Below are 20,931 nucleotides of genomic sequence, written 5' to 3' on the forward strand. Positions count from 1 at the left end.
GATGGTTGCTGGTTAGTGGATCCTAAATCCGTTAATTGTATTTATATGTATGCCGACATAGCCATGGATTGTTTTAAAAACTATCCATATGAATCACGAATGGATGCATATTAATTTGGTGGCCGAATACTAACCAACCAACCAACCAACCAGGAGTATTTCTGAGAGAGGGATGGGTGCATGGTTATCCATTATCAGAACTGTAGCACATAGTTTGTATTATAATAGCTTATGAGAGATCCTGTCAGGATTCAAAAAGTCAAAACAACTCATTAAAACGACATTGGTTGACTTTTGATCCTAGTGGCAAATGTCGTTCCCACCAGCCGAAATTTATCTTCTTTTTTTTTTTCTTCTTTTTCCTTTTTTCTTTTTTAGGCGGTCAACACAATTAAGTTAGTAATAAATGTTTGTGCCTATGGATGACTAAAAGAGAAAGTCATAAAGAGCCTTATTAAGGATGGCCCCCTTAAAGATTATACATCAATGTTTGGTAGTATATGGACGAATGAAGATAGAGAACCGATTCAAAAAATAATGTGATGGTGGATTTGGCATAAACCATTAGAACTTAGTAGTCAATCTGACTCTTTAATACTTGGTATTCAAGTCAACTATATAGCTAGGGTCACCTAGCAACTTGTCTTTTTAAGTGCTAGCTGGAGAATAACTCTATAACATTATCCATTTGATTCGCCAAGCTATCAAATAAAGAATAAGGAATTATTAATTCAAGACAGGGAAACATGATTAAGTAAAATAACCAATTAGCAACATAAGAGTAACACGTTGTTTATTGGAGCTACAATAGTATTGGAAAGAGGCATTCTGTGTATCATATTAAGTTTTTTTTATTAAAATAGATAAATTAATCATATTTTTTTTTTTAAAAAAAAACAAATACATTAAAAAAAGCAAATAACAAAGAAAAACAACTAGAGTTTTCTCACTAGCTGCAGGGAGACACTCGAAACATCGTATTATGTTTAATAAATACAAACTACGTACCATCATTTGCACAGTGGTAAAAGTGCCTTAACAGCGATATTTATAAGCAGATGGGCCATGCATCAGATTACCTCATGCATGACATCCATTCTGATGATTTCTAGCGGAGAGGCGATGCACAGACTCCCAACAGTTACAACCTACAACCAAACTTCTGAAAGTCAAACCATCAAACTTCCTTTCGGTAAACAATTAATAAATATTGCCTGATCCCACATGATCATCCACTGCGAAATTTACATTATAAATTAGTATAAATTATTCCTACAAAGGAAAGCATCTAGAAGTAATTAATCACTCTGCATGCCTAGACTTAACTATCTGATAAACAAGTCCCCTCAAAAATAAGTACACAGAGAGAGAGAGAGAGAGAGAGAGGTTCTTCTTCAGTGGTGGAAAACAAGAGGCAAGCCTTAATTGGCCAGAAAGGAGTTAGTGCGGTCTCAGCAGACTTTTCTACTTTTTTTTATCTCACATTTCCCTTTTAAAGCTTGGTTCCAGGCCATGCATCGATCGTCTAAACCTCACAGTCACAGCCATTCTTGATTTTGCTTTCCTATGCTTTTGTTTTATATTCTTTGAGAGAGACAACCATATATCCTTGACATATTCGCAGACAAGCAGTCCACAACGCAGCGCAAGGATTCTATGATTTCTATCTCAATTATCCTTTATATTATAAAAGAGCATAAACCAACAATCAGTAGGTTTTGTGTTTTTCATCTCTGTTCATCCCAATAAAATAAAATCAAAAGCACACACAAAATACTATAGATTTTTGTTCCGGACGTTTCATTCAAATATGCCGGCTGACCTTTTTCCTTCATACCCTCTTTGATAAACAAAGTTGTTGTCTTTAATTTTGTTAAGAGTATACGTGAAATCCTGCAGGATGAGTGCGAAGATAAAGCTTCCCAAACTTCTCAATCTTCTACTACTCTACATAATACATACAACTTCATGGACTGCTGCAGCAGCTGCAACCTCATCCTTCTCACAACTCCAGTTAATCAATAGAGGCTTCAGTGCAACCCCAAGCCAGTCTCCATTCCAACCAATTCTAAATGAGCCCAGCGGTGTTTTCTCTCTGGGTTTCCTCAAAGTAGGCTCCAGCCAGCTTGACCTTGCAGTCATCCACCTTCCATCCCGGCAGCCAGTATGGCGTGCTATTCCGGCTAGTCCGGGAAGCTGGGACAACTCCGTCACCTTCTCCTTTAATGGCAGTTTGGTACTGTCGGATTCCGGAAAGGGTGTGCTCTGGTCAACTGGTTCTGTGGATGGTGACACACTTGTCCTCCTCAATTCCTCCAACCTCCAAATCCAGAAGGCCGGAGAGCCAGCAGCATCAGTCCTCTGGCAAAGTTTTGACTTTCCATCGGACACCATCATGCAAGGCCAGAATTTCACCTCCAAAGCTGCTCTGTTTTCAAATAACCAAAAGTTCTCCATGAGCCTTGGCTTTGACTACCTAGCCCTTTACATGGAGTTCCCTGGAGTGGCCGCGCCTATGTATTGGAAGCGCACAGCACTCCAGGCCAAGGCGCTGGATCATCCAGGGAAGGGACCGATCTATGCGAGGGTCGACCCCACTGGCTTCCTGGGCTTGTACCAGACCGAAGCGGTTCCTGTGGACGTGATCTCCTTTGATACATTCAACAGAGGAATACCTGACCTCCGGCGCCTGACGCTGGAGTCAGACGGCAACCTCAAAGCATATTACTGGAATGGTTCATCTTGGGTTTTGGATTTTAAAGCCATCCCCGACTCCGAGGCTTGTCAACTCCTCAGTGCTTGCGGCGCATACGGGCTATGCCGTTTAGAGGAGCCCATGTGTGCGTGCCTGGATAATACTACGGCAATTTGTCCCCCCGCAGACTCAGGCAATCTTTGCAGCAGCGGCAGTATCAGTAGTGTGGGAGGAGATGACTACACGGTTTTCAGAACGAAAGGCGTCGAATTGCCGAACAAGGAGTTGGCAGGCTATCAAAAAATGGGATCTTTGGAAGATTGCGAGCAGTCCTGTGAGAGGAACTGCAGCTGCTGGGGTGCAGTGTATAACAACGTCTCCGGCTTTTGCTATTCAATTGATTATCCGATCCAGACACTGGTGGAGGCTGGGAATGTGCAGAAGACGGGGTATTTCAAGGTGAGGACGAGAGCCAGCAGCAACAGCAAGAGCAAGGCAGGGATGGTAGTGCTACTTACTGTTGGGGTTTTGGTCTTCTTGGCAGCCGCTGGTTTTGGGGCTTACAGGGTGTGGAACCAAATTAGGAGGAGAAGCCAGGATGGGCTGGATGAGTCTACAGTGGAGTGGCCCTATAAGGATCTCAAGTCCGGCTCCTCCTTTCGCTCCATCGAACTGTCTGAATCTTTCAGGAAGTGATAAGGGGAAAGTAGACATCAACAAGCTTTCAACCGGAGCCAATCCATGCCACGAATACATGTGATCGATCAGGGTCTCGCCATTATGATGAGATATGGCAGCTGCTGAGAATTTGCTGAGAATTTGTGTTCATGTACTCCAGAAATCTAATTCTTCTATATCAAAAACAGTTACTTCCTTCATAGTTCATCCCTTTCACTATGTGTTCCAATCCTACTATTCAGTTCAGTCGCCATGAATTAAAAAAAGCACAATTTTGGGAGATCCAATACAGGAGAAACATGTGAACAATACCATTGTAATCAATCATAAATTCCTTTTTAATGCAATTGGGTTCTTAATTAGAAGAGAAAAAGGGCACAATAGAATGTATAATTCCTTCTTCTTTCATTTCCATAGAAAGCATCCGATCTACATATACACGAATCACTAACACCACATTCAATAGAATTACACAGATGAAAGTTATCCAAAAGAGGGAATTCGTGACTAAAAATGTTTGAAAAAAGAAAGGTTTCTTTTTTTTATTTCTTTTTTGCCTTTGCGTCAGAGGAGGGTGATCAGAATGAAGAGAAGCAGAGCAGCGATGAAGGAGTACTTAAGAGCAGCGAGCAAGATGGCTACTGAGATAAAGAAGAGCTGCCAGAGGACCTGGACGCTGGCCCAAGCGAGCACACCCGTCAATCCGACGGCCAGGATGTTATCGGGATCCGGGTCTAGGAGGTCCCTCCACCTGAGCTTGAATCCAGGTCGGCGTTCCCCCTTGTTTAGATCTTCTCCTCCGCCCTCGCCTCGCCCATTCCGCCCATTCCCATCAGCGAATGCCATCACTCGCACTTTCAGATGACTTCTAGGGTTTCCGTTTCGGATGGAAAGGCGGCATCGTAGATTGCGATGATATGTGGCGGAAAGCCTTGCTGAAGCTGAAGCGAGAGGAGGCTGAACGGCGGGGAGAGCGGCAGCCATTCACAGCCTTCTTCGAGGATAGCATCAGGCCAAGAAACGATTTTTGGCGTTTTTACAGGTTCGTCAAAACGACACTAGTACTCAGTTTTGTTTGATCTCGAGGCATTCTGAACGGTGATATTGACGAAACGATAGAGGATAGTATGAGTAATCTCTCGACACGTGGCATCGTCTTGCCGTGAAGTTGTTAATACTCTTAAGCCATACACATACATTATACAAAGGAAAATATCGAGATATATATATATATATATGGATCGTATGATTCTGCTGGCTCTCTCATCATGTTCAATTGATTGCGTTGCAAAATGCTCTCTGTGGCTTCGCCGCCAGTTGCCGGCGGGTCCCTTCATATCAACAGGAAAAGGTCAGGACCCCAGCCGCCAGTGTGGGCGAGCTTGCAGGAGATCGAGAGACTGAGGATCGATAAGGACGTGAGACAGAAACCTCGACGAATGGTGCCAGAGATTCCGGCAATTCGAGTGGCCAAAAGGGTGGTTCTTGTGAGGCACGGGCAAAGCACTTGGAACGAGGAGGGACGGATTCAGGGAAGCTCTGATTTCGCTGTTCTGACGCCCAAGGGTGAGTCCCAGGCTGAGACTTCTCGTCAGATGCTCCTCGGAGACTCGTTTGATGTTTGCTTCACCAGGTCCCCTCTTCTCTTCTCTTCCGATGCTATATTGCGTGCAAGTTGATGTTAATTGTATTTTTGGTGGGGGGTGTATAAAAGGAGCGTTCTTTGAACTGTGTTTGAGCTAGGATTTTAAGAACAAAGTTAAAACTGAGTGGAAACGATGCCATTCTGTGATTTCAGCTTTGTTATTGATGAAAAATGGGCTTTTGAATGCTTTGCCAGTCCCCTTGCACGGTCGAAGAGAACGGCAGAGATCATTTGGGGCTCTCGGATGGAGGAGATGATTCCGGAGCATGATCTTCGGGAGATTGATCTTTACTCTTTCCAAGTTAGTACTGAATCTGGTTTACTAAAAGCAAACAGTAATTTACTTGTGAAAATTAAGAACTCAGTTCTGCGCTCGCTGATGTGGGTACTCTTGCTGTTTCTTATCTATGGAGCTCAGGGCCTTCTAAAGCACGAGGGGAAGGCAAAGTTTGGTGATGCCTATCGCCAATGGCAGATTAATGCTGCTAACTTCACCATTGATGGCCATTATCCTGTGAGAGAGTTATGGGACCGTGCAAAGAGCTGCTGGAACAAAATTTTAGCACATGAAGGCAATTCAGTTCTTGTTGTTGCTCACAATGCAGTTAACCAAGCTCTTGTTGCTGCTGCCATAGGTTTGCCCTGTTCATTTCTCTTGTATATGTTTTCCATGGTCAATGATCACATGTTGCGGTGGACACAAGCCTTTGTAAGACTCTTGCATCTCAATCCAGGATTGGGCACCGAGTACTTCAGGATTCTGCTTCAAAGTAATTGTGGAGTTAGTGTTGTAGACTTCAACCCACAACCAAGAGGCAACCCTCATGTTTCTCTCAATCGTTTAAATCAGGTATACATACACCTTACTGTGACTTATTAATCTCTATCTTCCTAAATTCCAAATTATGTTTAATGATTCATCTTGTAAAGTAGAAAAACTGTGTGGATAAGTTGTTTTGCCATGAATGGTTGTGTATTTTATCAAATCCTTGTTACTTTTTAGTTATGTATGTGTTGCTAAAAGCTTTTTATCAGATGCCCCTGAATTATCCATTAGTTCAGTGAAAATTGCTCAGAATTTTTACCAGTTGGTGATGCTGTTTCCAGACTCCAAATCCCCCTATTGCCGCTGGAGGTTCTGGAGGAAGAAAAACCAGTAAACGTATTGTTTTGGTTTGCCATGGAGCCACACAGAGCAACAATGAGGTATGGCTTAGAAGAGGAAATTGGAATATGTAATTTTTTCCCTTCTGAAAAACATTAACTATGGGCCCTTTTAAAATTTGCTGGTTCCTTGACACTGGCAATTCAAGAAGATGCGGGTCTCAATTGAAACAGATAGTTTGTTGTTTTAAGAATTTATTGATTTCTGTTGAGTGTGGTGAAGATGTACCTGATCAAGTATGTTTCTGCACTAAGATTTCTCCATGCATATGTGAAGGAGCTGTTATCAGACAGCAGATGAGCATCTCTATTTGCCCAATATAGTACTTCTTATAGAATTCTAAGGTTATAAGTCAGCATGCTCGATTTGCTTGATTGTAGTTTCCTCTTCCATTATTTGTTTCTATTTATGAATTAATCACATTATGTTGCAACAAATAAATGTTCACCAGTTTCTCTGCCAGGTGGCTCTCAAATAGCCTAGTATTTGCTTTCGATGATCAAAATCATACTGGGAAGTTTTCAAATTTGTTACTTGTACTAAAGAAGTGATTGTGCTCTTTCTTTCAGGTTACTTTTCCAAATATGGGATATGAACCCATGAACATGCTTGGCGTCATACAGGTAGCTACTTTCTGTTCTTTCAGTCCCAGGTAGATTATTGGTATTGAACTTATTCATTTAATTACCCTTTCTGCCCAAAAACAACAGTCTCAGAAAACTGCTGAGTTACTTCTTGACATGAAGATAGCTTGTATACTCACCAGTTCACAAATTGCTTCAGTAGACACAGCCGTGGCCATATCTGAGGTCAGTTGTTCTTTAAGAATGTTTTATTTCAAATATTTTTTGCAGGAGATATATCTTGCTCTTGGCAAATTTTTGTTGTTGCCCATTTTGCTTCATTTATTCCAACCAGACAGGCTTAATTGCAGGTCCAAGAAGCAGCTGATTGCTTAGGCGCCGACTGCATTCCTCGTTATGTAGAGATGAAGAAATTGCAAGACCTCGAAGTCGAACCAACTCTGCAGCAACCATGCACAGTATTAATATCTTTATATTTTGGGTCTTCTTGGAAAATAGATAAAATTTGGCTTTTTCTTTGTTATATATAGGCTATATAGCAAAGGAGCAGCAAGGCTGCCATTATCGCAAGTAATGTATTTGAGTTACACTTGTGCAGCCAGATTCTTGGGATAGTCTCAATAAAGCTACCGTTACAAAGTTGTGGAATCAATCAAAGAAAGCTTGGGGAGCCCTGCTGGAGGAATTATGTGCTGATTCAGAACCTGAAAGAAATGTAGTGGCTGTCGGTAACTCAACACTTCATGTTGCACTTATATGCCATTGTTTGAATTTAACTACAGAATGGTTGGGAGCTTTCCATCTTGATTCTGGGAGCATCACTGTTATAGACTTCCCGGATGGGCCAGCCAGGCAAGCAGTCATTCGATGCATTAACTACACTGCACATCTGGGGAGGTGGTCTATACCCATTACGAGATCCATGGCAAGTGATGAAGAATTTTAGCTGTTGCTGCTAGTTCACTTTGTTGCTCACTTTGTTGCTTGTTTAGTCATACTATAATCTTTTAACTGAAGTGCTGGAAAGGAAATTAATATGCTGGGTTGTATCATACTTAATTCATAACGTGAAGTGTATATATTTGTTTGAAAGTTTTGTATCTTTCGCTGCTTGGGTTGATTTTAGTATCTTTCCCACCGCCTCAAAAAGAAATTCTTTGACGGTTGGATGGTAGTTGCCCACTTTGCAAGCAAAAGTCTTCAGTAATAACTCTCGCCATCTAGTGAAGCAAATCCTTGTCGCAGCTGTTAAACATTACAGAAAAGGACATGGCTGGGGTGAAGTGAAAATGGTATTGCTGGTGAGATGAGATTGTTAACAGTTTCTATAGAATTAATTAATCCATATTTGTGCCAATGATGTGGCTGAGGAATTAAGCAAGAAGGCAGAAGGTAACACCGCTACCTGTGGAGGATGGGCAGCAGAGGGCACTTTTGGATACAGAATTAATTATAATTATAATTTATAAGTAGTTACTTGTACACCAAAGACAAGTTCTGAGAGTTTTCTTGTACATAAGAATGATCAAGTCCGTCTTTTGTGAAAATTTACTTGCAACCTAAGCAAAATGGTGCATATTAACCGTCAAATAAGCAAGGCCATAGTCAGTACCCATCAATTCTGATTCTTCTCTATCTAACCTGACTTTTGAGTAATCTATTAATCTGAATTAGTTGTTTATTGTGATCAATCTGTCTTTGTTGTTCTTTTTTCATGATATGAACTTTGCCTGCATTCTGGATTGTCACTGATCTCAGAAGCTTACAATCTAAGATATAGTGTCAGTAATAGTGGTCCCTTAACTAATGTGATAGATGGGATAATGAGCACAAGCTCTCCCTCTATCTGTAATTCTGTATGCTATATGCATGCGGCCTCTTCTTTTCTATTTTCTACAAAAACCTTTTCTTGGTTGTGATGGAGACACTGTCTGCCTTCCATGTACATTGAAATATATTGAGTCCGTCTGAGGAATTGTGAAACATATATACAAGCAAGCACAAAGGAATCACTTATATTTCTGTCGCACGTATATTCATCTCATTCTTGTCAAGACTCAAGAGTGCTGTGTGGGGATATATGCACCAATTTCCATATCCGTAGGTACTAACAGACACGCATTTAAAAAGCAGAGCATTGTCCATTGTGCGGAAAGACCCGACCAGACAAGGCAAAGTTTATATTCTCTTGTTAGATGTTACATAGTTGCATTCCCCTAAAGACTTCAATTTGAGGGATTGCCAAAGTTGATCCTGCCATGCTTCCCAATCAAGACATCCTCTTTGCTTTTAGTTTTACAGATAGAAAGATGAAGAGATAGATTAGCTACATCACTCAACATTCTTTCTATCTGTTTTTCTTTCTTTCACAAAGATGAGGAACTTGGCTTCATGTCTCAGCGAACATGCTGTCAGGGTCTCAGATTCTTCATGTTCTGGCGCCGGCAACAACAAAAACATCTCCTTGGCCATATTTGACCGTAATTCCTTCCAGAACTCGGTCACATGTCTCTATAAAACGAGGCTAATTTCCACTGCCAAGGAGCTCTTCTTCAAACTCACTTGGTCCAAGACCAACACCGGACCATCTCTCTCCGTCTCCATTGATGACAACACCCAAGTCTTGAGGGAAATGGAAGGGAAGCAATCATATAAACATGGAGGCTTGGTGATCTCCATACACTGGGATTTCTCTTCAGCCAGATATACATGCTACGCCCCTGACCCAGTGGACAACAACTTCTACGTCATAGTCATGGCTGACTCTGAGTTTGCTCTGTTGCTCGGAGATTTGAGCACAGACTACGTCAAGATGTTTGAAAACACTTGTAGTAGAGGTATCCCAATAGCCCAATATTCTCTGGTTTGCCGGAAAGAACAAGTCTTCACTCATGGTGTTTATAGGACAAAATCTCGGTTTGCAGACAATGGGAAGGTTCATGAGATCATGATAAAGTGCAAAGGGGACTCATGGGACGTGAAGAACTCGGGGTTGTCAGTGTGGGTGGACAAGAAGAAGGTGGTGCATGAACAGAGATTGTACTGGAACTTCAGAGGCAATCAGGTTATGTTCGTTGATGGTTTGCCTGTGGATTTCATGTGGGATTTCCATGATTGGTGGTTTGGAGGTCCTTCTGGGTGTGCTGTCTTTGTGTTTAGGACCAGGAGTTCACTGGAGAGCAGGCCATGGCTCGAAGAGGATGAGTTGCAAAAGGAACAGAGCTTCTCCGGGTTCTCTCTTTTGATCCAAGCCTTAAAAAGTCCATAAATGAGAGAGAGAGAGAGAGAGAGGCTTCAGGTTTCAGATTTCAGATTTCTTTCTAACTGCTTTACTGACTTGTTCCAATGGTTTCTTGCCTTCTTTCTGTTTGGATGGTGTTGTTACTTGTTAGTGAGACATGTTTGAGCGAGTAGAGTATTTAGTTTGTTGATTTGAGCTGCACATGTTTGATTTGTAAATTGTGCTTATCCCATGTATGCTTCCTGTTTTATTTGTTTGCTTATTTTGAATTTTCACTTATTTTGGAAGGCGTGCATGCAGCCAACATGCTATTGTCTTGTCCCTGTTCAATAGAACTCTTCCTTCTTATTCATGTATTATGATTGATGGTTAATTTCCCACCCAAAATAAAAAATAAAAAATAAAATAAAATCTCTCCTCTCTGTTTCTTCTTTTAAAGCTTGCAGGGTATTTCACTCTATCAGCACACACGCACACACAAACACGCACGCGCACATAACATGTCTGATTGGGCAACTCCAACAGATGAGAGATCTTGAAGAGCCGTCTGTATTTGTTTATTCATAAGTCAGTACAATGTGGTGGGAAATATTAATGGAGGAAAAAGGAAGTAAGTTATAATTGCACTTTCAAGTGGCAGTTAATGGAAAAGAAAAACTACCACCGTTTTATCAGTTTTCTGAATATCTTATTAGTCTTCTGAATTCATTGCTCATTTAAGCGTGGTTCCTTCCTCCTTGAATTTTCATATCTCAACTCCTAAAATTTCAGTTTGTCATCATCCATACGAAAGGAATAATATAAGACAGCACAACCAACATCCTTTAAGCGGAGTGAAAGGGCGGACCCAAATGGGCACTTCAGTGGGCCACTTTTGCCACATGGCCCACATCCACTTTAACTACAAGGGCTGGGCTTCTAATGGGCCATTACCGCTCCTATGATGAAAAAAGCCCAGATTCAGAGAGTCCAATTAAGTGAATATGCACAAATATATCCTCTTATATTTAATTGTTATAATCGTATTTTCAACTACAACATGCTTCCACCGTTATCAATCATAATAAAAATCTATCACATGTTTATCTCTTAAATTTATACAATTTGAAACCAAAGAGACTCAAGTTAGAAAAGTTCGCTTTTATAATTAAATGACACCTAAATTATTTTGGTTCAATTACCCCGGACTTAACTGATACAGTAACTCCTAACCTTAAATCAAACTAATAGGATATTTATCTTTGTTGGCCACAATGACCTCTTTGATTAATAATCCACTCCTAAGTCATTTTCTAGGTGACAATTATATTTTTATATTTTTGTTTCTTAATGGAATCCATATACTGCCTCCGTACATTTTTATCTGTCGTGAATAACCGAATCTCACATACCAATAAATTTAGTTATTTCACAAACTTTTATAAAAAATTTGTTCTCATTCCAAAATTACCCATAATTTATATCTTCACATTTAACTCTCATATTTAATTCCAAGAAAAAAATTGAATAAAGTGTTAGGGTAATTTTGAAGGAAAAAAATAATAATTAATGCTTCTTGATATTAGAAAATGACAGATAAAAAGGAACATGGGTTTACGACAGATAAAAAAGAACGGAGTGAATATATCACTCGTGAGTATAAAAGGCATCCTCCTAGTTTATTTGTCAGTCTGTAGTTTATATGCTTTAGTCTATTTTTTTTCTTCTTCTGTTTGTACCATTTTTTTTTTATTTTTTGTCAAAGTTATAATTTACATATTTTATATGTAAAAACACCTTTAATTTAATGTAATCCATATTAATAAAGCATATTACTCGTAGATAAAAAAAAATTAATATATAAGGGAGATCGTTCTCTTTCATGTTTTTTTAAATTATATTTTGATTTTTTTAAATTTCTTACCTCTATGTTAAATTATGGTTTTGCATATCTCCATTAACTCCATTATTTTAAAAATTACGTGATTTATTTACTTTAAAAAAAATATAACGCAAATAATTCAATTTTTTTTTTTTTAATGGGGTGTAAGTGCATTATTATTATTATTATTATTATTATTATTATTATTATTATTATTATTATGTTCATTTAAACTGATTAACACTCATAAAAAAATTAATTAAAATTAATTAATAATTTTAAATTTATATAAAAATGAACTAAATTTTCAAAATTACCCTTATTAAAAATCCATAAAAATTTAATTTCTCTCTCTATGTTAATTATGTCTTTTATTCCTTTGTCAAAATGGTGTTTTATGTTTTTAAAAAAAATATTGTAAAATAAAGGATTACGTTAGAAATAAATGATAAATTTAGAAGAAAAATATTGAATGCTATATAGATTTTCTAAATAGATATATAAAAATAACTAAAAAAACTTTGAAAAAATATGTAAATAGGACTGGAGGGAGAACGATTATATCTTAAAATAATTGGGCTACCATTATCTAATAAGCTTTTTATAACAATTGTTTTTTTTATTAAAGAAAATGGTGCAAGAAACTTGTATGTCTTTTTTTTCCTAATATTTTTTTTTTATCTGTAACTATAAACCATAAGATCATAATAAGATGAATGCAAATTGGCTTTCAATCTCTGTTTTATTTACTATATTTTGTTCCCTTTATTTTTGGTGAGAGAATTTCTCACTTTCTATTGTCGTTTTTCTTTTTAATAAATCAGTAATTTATTTATTTTTTTAAAAAAAATTGGTTTTGAAAAGGTGGATAAACCACTTCAATAAAATAAGAGAAGTACAAACACCCAGGACTCCCCCCACACAAAAAGGGGAAAGTACACCCAACCACCAGCAGTGGAGCAATCATCTCAAAACACACAAACTTACGGAAACAAAGGAATACATGCAAGAGAAAGAAAAAGGAGGAGAACAGGGGCCTCCTCCCCACCTAACAACCCAGAAAGAGGACTACTCCGTATGCTGTCCCGGCGCCTCCTCGGCCATAGCAACCTCAAGCACTGCCTCAGAACCGTGTTCCACCTCAGCACGGGGACGCAAGAACTCCAGACTCCTCCGAACACTCCCCATGGCCTCATCCAGCTTCCCCTTGTCACCCTCTGCACAGTTATCGTACCAGGACAATAATAAATGATCAATTTTAATAATGAGAATATGCACAGGCACGACATTGGCATTAAAAATGATATCATTTCTAGCAAGCCAAATTATCCAAACAATAGCTTTCACTAATAAATCCACAAAAGTCCTGGAAGACGGCAACACCGACCCCCTCCACGCGATCCAGAGATCGCTCACCGAGATAGGTGGCTCTGGCAGATTGGCCAAATTAACAAAGTAATCCCAAATCCTTCTAGAATAAGAACATTGGAGGAAAAGATGATCCGCTGTTTCGATCGCCGAATGGCACAAAACACACGTAGCCGTAGGCAGTTTGTTACATTTCCTCCTCTCCAAGTTTTCCAACGTAAGGACCTTATTCTTCCACACAAGCCAGTTATGAAGAATGATTTTCTGCGGGCAATTCTTGCGCCAAAAGAATCTCGCAATTGGACACATGATACCACCGTCACTGAGAAAAATATAGAAGGATTTCACCGAGAAAAGCCCGTTACCCGTTAGCAACCAACTTTTCTTATCACACCTAGCCCCCCTATTCGTCTTCAAACGATCAAAGACCTGAGAGACCCATGCATTAGCAGAAAAGAGCGGATCCTCAAGAAGATAGGACAACTCATGAACCGTAGCGTTCGGAAGATTACTACGACGAAATTCCTCCGGCCACAAATTCATAGGGGCAATGCCATTAACCCATCGATCCTTCCAAAACAGAGTAGACTCACCAGAATTTATGTTGTGCCCAATGCACCCTCTAAACGCTGGTAGAGTGTCAAGAACACCTTTCCAAAAGAAAGAGATCCTTCCCGTCAACCTGGGATAAAGATTCCAGTTGAGGAGCCCATAGTTGAACTGCACAACATCCGCGCCGCACCAACTAGGGTCCATAACTAACTTCCACCACCATTTCCCTAATAACGCCAAGTTAAATGTGCGAAGATCCAGTATCCCCCAACCACCCTGATCTCGTGGCCGGCATAAATTCCTCCACCCGACCAGTCGGCACTTAGGGTGATCAATATCCGGCCCCGACCACAAGAACTCCCTTCTGAGATAATCCAGCTTTTTAACAACCCACCTCGGAAGTCTAAAGATAGACATCCAATATGTCGGAAGTGCAGTCAGCACGGAGTTAACCAACGTAAGGCGACCTCCCAAGGAAAGATGCTTAACTTTCCAGGAGTATAGCCTCCTCCTCACTTTTTGAATCAATTCCTCCCAATCCTGTCTGCGAGGTCGTCTACCCGCAATCGGCACACCAAGGTAAGTAACTGGAAGAGACCCAGTTACACAGTTAAGTGTAGCTGCGGCTTCCGCCTGCGGTAATTCCCCCCACTTGCTCGAGAACAGGCAGGTTTTTGCAAAGTTAGTCGCCAAACCAGTCATACTTTCAAATAAATACAGTATGAGTTTAATAATCCTGAGATCTTCAAGCCCTCCTGTGGTCATAATTAGAAGATCATCCGCGTAATGAAGATTACATTTACTTCCAAACTCACCCAGAGGAACACCCACCAGAACTTTGGATCTAAGGGCATGCGAAAACATTGAGCTGAGCACATCAGTGACAAGCACAAACAACAGGGGAGATAAAGGATCCCCCTGACGAAGACCCCTCTGATACCTGATGTAACCATGAGGGGATCCATTAATCAAAAGATTAGCCTTAGAGGAGGATAAGATACTCATAATCCAACCCACCCATCTACTGCCAAAACCCCTAGCCTTCAGCAGGTCAACCAAAAAGTCCCAGTCGACCGTATCAAAGGCTTTTGGAAAATCCACTTTCAAAATATACCCAGGTAATCTGCGTTTATGAATGCTAAAGAGGAGTTCTTCAGCCGTGGCAATATTATCTAAAATACATCTCCCTTTCAAAAACGCCGACTGTTCTGATTCTACCAGGGAAGACAACACCTTGCTCAAACGATTTGCCAAAATTTTAGACAAGATCTTCAACGAGGAATTAATAAGGCTAATGGGACGATAATCCGCCGTGAACTCCGTAGTGGCAACCTTTGGAATTAACGCAATACTAGCCCAATTAATTCTTTCCAAATTGGCGTGTCCAGAATAAAAGTCCTCACACAGATGCAGGAGATCAAACTTTATCGTGGCCCAGAACTGTTTGAAGAAGAGGATCGGGAAGCCGTCGGGCCCAGGGGCCTTATTACTTCCTAACTCGAACACCGCACACTTAATTTCCTCCATTGTAAAAGGTTGCTCAAGGTGCGATAAATCGACCCTATTTCTGAATACCATAAGTCTTTCAAGATTGACCCTGATTCTCTTTTCCCGTTTCTGACCAAACTGCGTATTAAAATGCTCCGTAAAAACTCTCCCAATTTCACTAACCTCCTCCACCAGTGTAGTTCCCTGACGAATGCCATGAATGATGTTCCGGTTTTTCCGACCGTTAGCAACCGCATGAAAAAATTTCGTATTATCATCCCCCTCCTTCAACCACTGCAATCTAGACCTCTGTCTCCAATAGATTTCTTCTTGCTTATGAATAACCCTTAAATTTTCTAAGATCGCTTGCTCTTGTTGTAGCTCTGTTAAGGTAAGCCGACGACTCTCTTTAATGATATCCAAGATCTCGACTTCCTCTAACAGCGCACGCTTCTTAAGTTTAATCGATCCAAAACTGGACCTCGCCCATTCGCGTAGATGATTTCTCAAATACATCAGCTTCTTAGAAAAGATAAAAGCCCCACAACCCATTGGTTTTCAATAATAGTTGTCTTTTCTTAATGATTAAGAAAATAAACAAAGACCACAGGGGAAGAATGCTAAGATTAGGCACATCTTATCTTAATGCTATGCCAGCCATAACATTAATCACTTCCTTGTTTATGCTTAATTTCAAGGTCAATGCCCTATCATGCCAACCATCGATCTCAGTGGCTGGTGGGTGCGCCCACTTGGTTGGAGTCGTTATCCTTGGTTTCATTATTTTTATATATAGTTGCAAGGATTTTTAGTTTATTTATTCAATAAATTTAATTTATAAAAATATATAAATCAAAATTTTATGAAATAATTACAATATGCAAAAATACGATGAAAAAAATATGAATACAAAATCTAATATAGAAAAAGAACAACCATTTATATATATATATAAAAAAAAGTTACAGGTAATCTCCTATGAATAGTCAAAAACAAAATGTCCATTTAAAATGATACAAATAAATCAATTTTTGTAAAAAAATATTTTTAATAAAACATCTCTGTGACTTGTCATATAACAGTATAACACTCTCTTGTAAGGCGGCACTAGTTTCATGTGTCAAAATAATAATAATAATCATAAATTTAATATAATAAAAAATATTCCATGTATTGATTAGTTAGGGTCCATCCTATGCAAATTATTCCATGTATTGTTTGACTTTTATTTTTATAACCATAAATAATTAACCGGTTGTTTATGTTGGTAGACTTAAATTATTGCTTTGCAGGCAATCCACACTAAATATCGACATTTATTTTTTAAATTAATTTTTCAAAGGTTTTTTTTAAAATAATGGTTAATTTTTTCTCCATATATATATATATATATATTAAATTATATATTAAATTAAAATAAATAACAATCATCTAAACTTAGAAAGAGCACATCTTGTTTAAAGTGGTCAAAATTATAATTTACATACCTGCATACGTATCAAATTAAAAAATAATAATTTGATATATATAGAGTGATAAGAGTGAATAAATTACAACTTTCTTCCAATTTGGTAATTTTTATTGAAAAACACAAAGGGACTATTCTTTTAGAAGGGTAGCCTTTTGTTAATGGTTGGCCTGATCCTCCTAAGGACTTAGGATTTAAAAGCCTTAAAATATATTTGAACCATAATTACATGTTGATTGTTAGGTAATTATCATTGACGTTTAGTTTTATCCTATCTTGATTCAATGCACTCAATGATTCAGAGTGTGCAAGGATCATGGAGAACTAGTCTGTGGGAAAAAAAGATTGTTAGGACGACCCCAATTTGTTTAGCCAATTTAATTAGATGCTTTTCATTTTGTAGATCTTAACTTTATAAGTAGATTTTTTTAAAAAAATTATTTTATACTATTTTTTCTTAAATTTTGTACTATTATGTGTGTGGTTTATCTAATTTGGTGAATGAAAAAAAAATCTACTTAAACCAATCATATTCTATATAATTAATTTTTAGTCTTCTAAAGGGGGTAAATTTTTTAGTATGTCACTAAAATTTAGGTCATTTTCACTTTAATCATCAAACTTCAATTTGTATCAATTTGATCACCCAATTTTAATTTGATTTCAATAGGTAATAACTCAAGAGATTTCGGCCCCCAAATAAATGATGTAGTTCTTTTTCAATGACATAGACACCTCCAAAAGACTTAATAATATGTTATAGGGAGGGCTAATTTGGATTTTTAAACAACCATGTAATTAGGAGTTGAAATCTTTGATTTATTGCTCGGTGAAATCAAATTAAAGTTGAGTGACTAAATTGATATAAATTGAAGTTCGGTGATCAAAGTGAAAATAAGCCAAAGTTTTGTTAATGGAAGGGCAACATCAAAATATTCATTTATTCTAGTATTTTGTTGGTGTTAATTCTATTTTTTTCTTAAAAAAAAAAATGAAGCTATTATATCATGTTAAAAATAAAATGTGAAACGTTAGTTGACTGCGCGCAATGAGAAACAAGAGAGGGATATATATATTTCTTTAACCCACAAATCATTTCATAAACAAGGTATGTGATAAGTACTTCCAATGCATCAATTTCACTTGAAACAAACTAAAACCAAGGAAAGAACATATATCAATGAAACACTTGATAATAAACCTCAATACTGAAACCATTTATTAACCGAAACGTACATATTGAGAGGAAGAAAAAAAAAATTAAGCAGAAAATATAAATTAAGAAGTACACATGCATAATATGGATGTGTTGGGTCAAGCAAGCCATTGAAGGTGCTGCACTTACCATGGTGGAACAAATTAATTAGTGTGACTTCTCGCGAACTTTCTTAGTCCATGCGAAGTCTTCTATCTTGTTATTCACCATATTGAGATGCAAGTCTTTTATAATCACAGTCCCAGTGTTTTTTCGACGGCGGCGACGGCGGTTGCTAGAACCCTCATCATCAGAGAAGGATCCGGACTCCTTCAAGTGAACATGACGACCACTAGGAGATAGTGTCAATTTCTTCAGCAGGTCTGATAACTCCACTCGCGCACCAAGTTTCTCCCTCCTGTTGGGTGCTGGTGCTTCTTCATCCTCTTCTTCTTCTTCATCATCTTCCTCATCATCATCATCATCAATATATGTGCATTTCTTGCATCTGCATGTCTTGGAGTGACGAAGAGACCTTGATGACCTCTCATCTTCATATTCATCTCCATCTCCATCTTCATCTTCATCTTCCTCATCATCACTGTATGTGCATTTCCTACATCTGCAATTCTTGGAGTGAGAATGAGACTTTGATGATCTCTTATCTTCATATTCATACTCCTCTTCTTCTTCCTCATCTTCCTCGTCATCACCATCACTGTAAGTGCATTTTTGGCATTTGCATGACTTAGAGTGACGATGAAACCTTGATGATCTCTCATCTTGATCATTTTCATCTTCATCTTCATCTTCATCTCCATCTTCGTCTTGATAATCATCATAAGATTTGGATCGACGGTGGTTATTACGTCTGGGGAGGTCCTCACCGTAGCTCAGTTGTTTAATTGTAGCAGAACTCCTGCCTAGCCGACGTGGCCTTTGTTCTCCATAGTCGCACTCGGACTCCTCCTCTTCTTCACCTTCACCTTCGTCACTCTCATACGTCTCCTCTTCTTCATCGCTCACCTCTTCTTCTCTGTACCGGGGTTGTAAAATCTTCGGCATGCGATCTGAACCAACTCACTGATCTCTGTGTATGTGTAGCGTCTCGATGCGGCGCTAGGGTTTAGGAAAGAGGGGGAGGATAAGAGAAAGAGAAGAAAAGAAAGAGAGAGATATATATAAGAAATTGAATGATAGGTTGCCTGCCACTCATTCTCTCTTTTTATTTATATATTCTTTCTTTTTTGGAATAACAACGTCTTATAGAGTAACTTGTGTTTCACGCCATGCCATACTATTGGTTAAGGATTACAATCATCATTGATTATGAGATAATCTCTAGTAATCAGCCCATAATTAAATCATCAAACCGCGTGACAGCTGTCGCTTTCCGGTTGCTCCTCCTCAGCCCCTTTGCTGTTGAACATTGCCTCCCTTCTTTTTGACCATTTCCCTCTTTCTCTTGACCATTGACCGGTACAGTATGTATGTGTGTGCAACGCCATTGAAGAATGAATGGCAGATATAGTCAGGGTTTTGTGAATGACATTAAGGATGTGTTTGGTTTGAAGGAGTGAAATAAGAATCATTATTTATATTGTATAAATCCTTGTTTGGGTGTGGAGTAATGGAAGTGAGAAAGGTATGATGAAAGTGTGAGGAAATTATGGAGCAGGAGTCAAATGCACTTGAATTTTGAAAGGATTCTTAATTCCTTGACAATGAAATGACAATACTACCCTTACTTGAACCCATTTTTTTTTATATTAACCAAATTGTAATTAGTGATTTATATTAGTTAATTAATTGCTTATTATAATATTAACAATAAATTTTAGTTAAAAAGTAATTATTATGGTTCATAATATATTTATTAAAAAATATATTTAAATTAATAATTAGTTATTTATTATAGTTAATTAATTGTTAATTAATGATATTAATAAAAAAAAATTGAGATTCGGTTACCTATTTAAGTTAAATATTTATTTATAATAATTAATTTACTTTAATATTTAAATATTTTAAAAAATATAATTGTCACAACTCTCATTACTATATATATTATAATATTTATATAAAAGGCATAATAGTCATTTTATCATGCTTTTTCTTTTTTACCTTTCTCATCCTTAATAAACAGCCTCTACAATCTTTTCCATTAAACATAGTTTTCATTCTCATTACTTTTTCAATTCTCCTCATTATCATTACTTTTCCACTTCTTTCCATTCCATTCTTTACAACCAAGGGTCCCCTAAATATTAGTCATCAATGGGTGTTCCCATGGTGAGGATGTTTCCACATAAAATCATAAGGAAGGCACCCGAATAAAGTAAGAAGTTGCTTGTCAAAGGTTTTTAAGCAACGACAGTTTCTGATCCATTTGTTCTTTAAAAAATGACTAAGGGGGTGTTTGGTTCAGTGTAACTATAAATACAGTGGATTTCTAGATTACTGAATCGAAAAATCCATGGATTTTTATAATACTAGTCAGATCAAATCTAGTGTTTGGTTAGATGTACTGTAGATGTTGTATTATAGGATTTTGTATTTGATAAGAGATATTTATAAATTTGAAATTAGAAATTTTTACATTATAAATATTTTAATGATTTTTAAGTACCGTGATTAATTAATTTAACTATTAATTTTATTATTAAATTAGTTATTAAATTTATTAGTATATTTATTTATTTATTTTATTATATTTTATAATTTTTAAATTTAATTTTTAACCCAATAAAAAAATTATTTTGAACTTTTCATACATTTTTAGCATGTTATTAATGATTTTAATTATCGCATTGATCATTTTAACTCTTAATTTTATTATTAAATTAATTATCAAAATAATTATTAAATTTTTATAATTTTTCACTCCACAAAAAATATCCATAAATGTTTAATCATATTTGTTTTTTTCTTTAATTGGTCAGCATGTTATCGTTTGAAGAAATTTAAATATAAAGGATTTTGGTTTTACGC

At 37.6% G+C, this 20,931-nt stretch overlaps 4 protein-coding genes across 5 annotated transcripts; 3 read left to right on the plus strand and 1 right to left on the minus strand.

The window, feature by feature from the left end:
- Positions 1-1,456: 1,456 nt before the first annotated feature.
- On the plus strand, positions 1,457-3,391 carry LOC120270700 (PAN domain-containing protein At5g03700-like). The gene is made up of 2 exons (XM_039277773.1): positions 1,457-1,711; positions 1,900-3,391. Exon 2 carries the CDS (start codon positions 1,901-1,903, stop codon positions 3,389-3,391), a length of 1,491 nt encoding a protein of 496 aa, XP_039133707.1. The 5' UTR covers positions 1,457-1,711; position 1,900.
- A 368-nt stretch (positions 3,392-3,759) lies between these two features.
- On the minus strand, positions 3,760-4,456 carry LOC120270407. Its single transcript, XM_039277404.1, has one exon. It carries the CDS (start codon positions 4,355-4,357, stop codon positions 3,938-3,940), a length of 420 nt encoding a protein of 139 aa, XP_039133338.1. The 5' UTR covers positions 4,358-4,456; the 3' UTR covers positions 3,760-3,937.
- Positions 4,457-4,615: 159 nt separating this feature from the next.
- Positions 4,616-7,859, plus strand: LOC120270406 (2-carboxy-D-arabinitol-1-phosphatase-like). Of its 2 annotated transcripts, none has more exons than XM_039277402.1 (9): positions 4,616-5,006; positions 5,172-5,319; positions 5,437-5,653; positions 5,753-5,868; positions 6,126-6,224; positions 6,753-6,806; positions 6,894-6,992; positions 7,118-7,225; positions 7,366-7,859. In XM_039277402.1, exons 1-9 carry the CDS (start codon positions 4,666-4,668, stop codon positions 7,711-7,713), a joined length of 1,530 nt encoding a protein of 509 aa, XP_039133336.1. In that variant the 5' UTR covers positions 4,616-4,665; the 3' UTR covers positions 7,714-7,859. The 2 variants fall into 2 exon arrangements, with proteins under 2 accessions (XP_039133336.1, XP_039133337.1); XM_039277403.1 differs by having other exon boundaries at positions 4,617-5,006; positions 5,214-5,319.
- A 1,282-nt stretch (positions 7,860-9,141) lies between these two features.
- LOC120270701 lies at positions 9,142-10,035 on the plus strand. The gene has a single exon (XM_039277775.1). It carries the CDS (start codon positions 9,142-9,144, stop codon positions 10,033-10,035), a length of 894 nt encoding a protein of 297 aa, XP_039133709.1.
- The last annotated feature ends 10,896 nt before the right edge of the window (positions 10,036-20,931 follow it).

Source organism: Dioscorea cayenensis, chromosome 10 (genome assembly GCF_009730915.1).
Source record: "Dioscorea cayenensis subsp. rotundata cultivar TDr96_F1 chromosome 10, TDr96_F1_v2_PseudoChromosome.rev07_lg8_w22 25.fasta, whole genome shotgun sequence".
Lineage (NCBI taxonomy): Eukaryota > Viridiplantae > Streptophyta > Magnoliopsida > Dioscoreales > Dioscoreaceae > Dioscorea > Dioscorea cayenensis.